We start from the raw sequence: 5,559 nt of genomic DNA, 5'->3' as shown, positions 1-5,559 counted from the left end.
TTATTTAATTAGTTTATAGTCCGTATATAATTTATTCGGACTGCAAGTGCCAGGCTTAGAACTCGTGCCTGTCCAACTAGAAGCGATGACTAATCGTGTTTATTCACAAATAGCCAAGGCTGCACAAACTTTCAATGCTCAAATTCCAGGTTTTGTCACTTATCTCACAAATAATTTGAGAAATTTTGAAAAACATGTAGAAGAGAAGAAATTTTAACTTATTTAGTGAATACGTTAGTGGCTGACACTTCAAGAAGTTTCTAGTATGTAATGGATGAAATTATTAAACTTAATTTAATTCAATTTTAGCTAATTTCACATATTTACTAGAGTTAACCCACAGCAACAATCTTATATTTGATTTAGATAATAAAATTTTTTGTCAAGTGAATGGAAAATTGATATCTTGAAGATCTTGACTCCTTATGCATTAATGTATCATGCATTGAAAAAATCATATAAATTATTCTTACGTATACGTTTATGCAGTTTTAAAGAACAATTAATTATTTGGTCAAAGCATTTAGTTCTATTTTATTTTATATCAATAAAAATTAGAGTTTAATTACTGTTCAAAAAATTTTATGTTGCTGTTTCTGTGGGTTGCCTTTGTAGTAATGCTGGAAACTAAAAAATATACTCCTTATACAAAAGAAGAGAAAGTCGACAGGTTTTAAGCAAAACAAGGATATCATACTCACTTGTGTTGGGATTTTTCAAGTTCTTATTTAGAATAAATCCTGTTTTAATTGCTGTTAGAACCAATTATTTATCACACTTGCTGTATTTTTCAAAATATTGAAATATAAAAGCAATTTATGATTATAGGTACGTAGATGACAAAATTGCTAATAACACTAGTTTACAGCCAAAAATTTTCAAAGACGAGACTTATATTTCCTATAGGGAAATTTTCTGTAAAATTCGAAAATCACAACAATTTTGTTTTTCCTGTGTACCGTTTTCGAGTTATTTGCGAAAATCCGTTATTTTGACTTTTCTTAAAACATCACCCTACATATGGCCCCGTAACTTTATTTTTAAAGTTACCATAGTAGTGTGTGATATATCAAATTAAAGGTACATAACATTAATGTCACTTATTTAGTTTCGCTGCTATAGCTGAAAATGTACAGATTAAAAATGTTTTTTTTACGCTTTTTTCAACTTTTTCGATTTTCAATGTGATGGGACTCACACAAAAATATTTAAAAACAATTTTTTTCTTGATTAATGTTAAAGACTGTTTTAACACAAACATTTCGAGTGGCTTAACATAAAAATCAAATAAAAATTTCAGAAGTTATTCGCCATTTTCCAAATTTGCCCAAAATAGCGGTTTCTATTGACAAGTCAGAAAAATCTTTTTTTAGAAATTATTTTTTTTAAATTTAAAGTGCAAATCAAAACAGTATTATATAAAATTGTACAAATTTTAATTCAAAATTAAAAATTATATTTAATAAAAATACTTAACCCGAATTGTTCGTCAGAAAGTATATTTAGGGCATTCACCGCTATTTCAAGCCTAGTCAGGACTACTCATTCTGCCAATTTCCCCATAGTTGGGAGTAGGCTGATAGGACGCCAGTTCTGCGAAAATGAAGGATTCTTGTCCGGTTTAGGAAACACTACGACCGAGGCCATCGTCTAGGCCTTTGGAAATTCGCCAAGCCTAAGCATGCAATTGATGATGTTAACGATGCATTGGATTGCGTCTTCTAGAAGATTACGTAGGCATTTGTTGCATTGGTGTTAACTTACTTGAAAAATTAAAATTAAAACAAAAATATGTTATTAACCTACATCAATTCATTAAATATTTACCATAAAAGGAGTTCACTATCCAATTGTATTATGCTATATACAACCACTTAGTGACCTAAATGAAACTAATAAGATATTAAGGTTGTTTCTCTGAGAACTGGATGTTATTTAAGTTGGAGCATTCTGTCTATTACATGTAACACGAAATTAATTTATAAATACGGCCCAATCCCAATTGTTACTAAGGTAAATGCATTAAAGACTTTATGGACGTACATAATATTTCAAATAAGAGTTTCAAATATTATAAATAATACAAAATATAAGCCCGTAGAAATTCTATAATGCAAGTCGTTTTCCTTAAATTATTCACGTGAATGCTCGTTCAATCTCTGCTTAAACCAAAGATGACTAATTTCCAGCCACTAATCTCAGTGACTCAATAAAATATTTTACAATTGCCTTGAAGCAGATTCAAGCGCCGTGATTTGTTGAACTCGTTGAGTTTAGAGTAATAAAATCTTTCGACGTTCCATTAAGGATGAAAAGTTGCGCAGCGAAAATTGATGAAAAAAAAACTTTTATTTGATCTATAGTACAAACCCTCACGTAAATTAAAAAATTGGATCAGCACAAATTGCGATTTGAAAGTATATACAATTTGCGTCACTCCTGCAAACGAGAAAGACACGTAAAAAGGGAAATAAAACAAAATCGAGAATCGAAAATAAAAAAAAAATTTTTAAATATTACAAACAAAGTACGAAAACAATTACTCAGCGATAAGGACATTTGGAAAATTGCCTCCATGATTGCTTCGAATCCAAATGACATGAAGAAGATAAATGCCAGGAAATAGTAGACGCACAATGCAAACCAAATCGAGCAGCGAAATAGGCTAAAGCTCTAACACAGTGATACCACATACACAGCAATCACAAACGCCAGGCCATGCCTATGTACAAGAGGCCAATATTGTCAGCATTGTCAGCACTACAGTGCGTTTTGCAGAAAGCGTAGTTCAAAATTTGACAAATGGGCAGAAGGTAGGTCAGGCAGGCAGACTTTTCCGCAATCATGTCAATTTTTTGGGCATGCAAACACATATCAATAAATACATGTGAATTTATTTGTGTCGGTTTGTGTGTCCGTGTAGCTAGGTATTTTCGAACCATTAGTAATGTAATGCAATGACATTGCTGCACATCTATAGTCCCGCATACAAAATACAGCACGTAGTACTCGTTAGTGGCTGCACAGGACTAAAATGCGTGTACGAGGATGTGTGCTTGTAGAAATTTCCAATTGGAAAAACAAAACTTTTCTTGATCAATTGAAAGGAACGTTATGTGAGCTTCGCTCAGTTGCTCCGTGTGCCTTCATAGTCACTTGGGTGTGTGCGCCTGTTTATATAATTTGCTTGACAAACAACGAAATTTCGTTTGTAATCTTTTTTTCAGCACAGTCCTGCTCTTCCTGCCGGCTTCTGCGAAGCTTTGGCATCAATTAAGCTATTGTCCACTGTTGGATTTGGTTTTGTGTTTGTGAGTGTGTTTGTGTTACTGTGGAAATGTGCAAATGTGCAAATGTGTCCAATTATTTGCACTATTGCATGCGATGTATGCTGCACTCCACTTTATCTGGATATATCATGAAATTGCAGCATTTTTCATTTAAATATCTTTCGAAGTGTGGACCAAAGCCTGGGATTAATAGCAACAAATTCAAGACTTATATTTGTAATTAGAACTCCATATGGAGAAATCCTCAGTTAAGTGGTTTTAGCTTGAAGGTCCGTAATTGGCAGTCAACGAACTGCCAATTCCAGTATCGCAAAAACATTTTCAAGTGAAAGCGAATTGCATCGTCATTAGCGGTACGAACAGTAGCTGCGCCCATTTATATCATAGATTATATTCCATATATTCCAACAAAATTATTCTTAATATGCTTACATACGTGCATGAAATTATTATGTAGCATTATGAAGCGACTAACCGATTCGCGTACTCTATTTGGTTATTAATGCTCAGACAAAAATTCTAGGGATGTAAATATTTGAAAAATCATATATTTAATTAAAATTAAGTACTTTGTTTCACCAAACATACCTCCTGAGCACATTAGGACCTATACCTAGTGATCAAAAAAGAACTTTAATTTTTAATTTTTGAATTCCCGCACTTATCCAATCGGTAAATTTATCCGAGTACGTTGCTTGGTTGATGATATTGGTAGAATTTTTGGCCAAAAACTACGATTTTTTTTGAATGAAATTCAGCTTTTCAAACCCAAAATATTATTTAAAATGTGTTCAGCCGATCCATATGAAATGCTCAACAATACTGCAATCTCTCTAATCGGTTCGCAACGATTTTTAAACACGATCTGCTTCGCCGACTCAATATTTTCTTCAGTAACAGATGTTGTTGGACGGCCAGGGATCTCATCATGGTCCAAGCTTGTACGACTGTCTTTGAACCTTTTAAACCATTCGTATACTCGTGGTTGCACACACATTGACACACACACATTGACACACACAAATCACCAAAGAAGCAGCGCTTGCGGTCCAAGCCAGATGCAATCATCATCGCATCTACTGCGGAGAAAAGTTACGCAGATATCCTTAGGACCATAAGAATGGACAAATCGCTTAAGGACCTCGGCAACTCGGTCAAGCGCGTGCGCAGGACCGCCAAAAATGAATTGCTGCTAGAGCTTAAAAAGGCTTCAGAAAGTAACACGGTGGGCTTTCAATCAGCAGTGATTAGCGTGCTTGGTGACTCAGTACGTGTGGCAGCACTGACTCACAGCAAGACGGTGGTGATCAAAGACCTGGATGAAATCACGTCTGAACAAGAGATTTGCGAAGCTCTTCGTCTGGGAAGTGGCATAAATAACTTGGAGAAAGGCAATGTCCGTATGGTGGGCGGTAAGCAACGGGGCTTACAAATAGCGTTTGTAAAGCTCGCGGCGTCAGATGCCGATAAATTGCTAAACACTGGGAAAATTCGCATCGGCTGGTCAATCTGCCGAATCATGGAATGTGTGGAGCCGAAACGCTGTATAAAATGCTGGCGTTTTGGTCACATAGCTGCAAACTGTAAATTCCCGGAAGATCGTAGTAAGTCTTGCCGAAGATGTGGTGAGGAAGGCCATTTTGCTGCTGCATGCAGCAAGGACAGCAAATGTATTCTATGTGGAGGCAAGGACGCTGTTGGAAACGCTCGCTGTCCAGAGTTCAAGAAGGCGGTAGACAAAGTGCGCAAATGAGGATTATGCAAATCAATCTGAATCACTGCAGGACGGCACAGGACCTGCTTTTCCAATCGGCTTACGAGCGAAATATGGATATAGCTCTACTGTGTGAACAATATCATGATGTAGGAAACTCCTCGTGGATTTCAGACTCCTCCGGTAAAGCGGCAATATGGTCCGCAAATGGCAGGGCCTTTCAATGCTCTACTACAGTCAGCCGACGTTTTTTTACCTGGGTCAAGGTAGATGAGATATTTTTGTTCTCTTGTTATGCTCCTCCTAGTCTGTACTTACAGGAATTTGAGCAGCTACTCTCCGAAATCGTGACAGAAGCCAGGGGCAAGTCTCCGCTTATCCTGGCTGGCGACTTCAACGCTTGGTCTACTTCCTGGGGTAGCAATCACACCAACGCTAGAGGAAGAGTGCTCATGGAATGGTTCTCTCAACTAGATGTTGTGCTTCTGAACACTGGCGAACATACATTCGAAGCAGGCCGGAATCGGTCTGCCATCGACTTGACATTTGCTCACG

At 36.4% G+C, this 5,559-nt stretch overlaps 1 protein-coding gene across 1 annotated transcript; it reads left to right on the top strand.

The window, feature by feature from the left end:
• The first annotated feature begins 4,410 nt into the window (after positions 1-4,410).
• On the top strand, positions 4,411-5,043 carry LOC119687328 (cellular nucleic acid-binding protein-like). Its single transcript, XM_038101604.1, has one exon. It carries the CDS (start codon positions 4,411-4,413, stop codon positions 5,041-5,043), a length of 633 nt encoding a protein of 210 aa, XP_037957532.1.
• The last annotated feature ends 516 nt before the right edge of the window (positions 5,044-5,559 follow it).

The sequence above is a fragment of the Teleopsis dalmanni genome, chromosome X (assembly GCF_002237135.1).
Source record: "Teleopsis dalmanni isolate 2A chromosome X, ASM223713v2, whole genome shotgun sequence".
Lineage (NCBI taxonomy): Eukaryota > Metazoa > Arthropoda > Insecta > Diptera > Diopsidae > Teleopsis > Teleopsis dalmanni.
The sequence above is the reverse complement of the archived record's forward strand: the minus strand, read 5'-3'. Positions and strand labels throughout refer to the sequence as shown.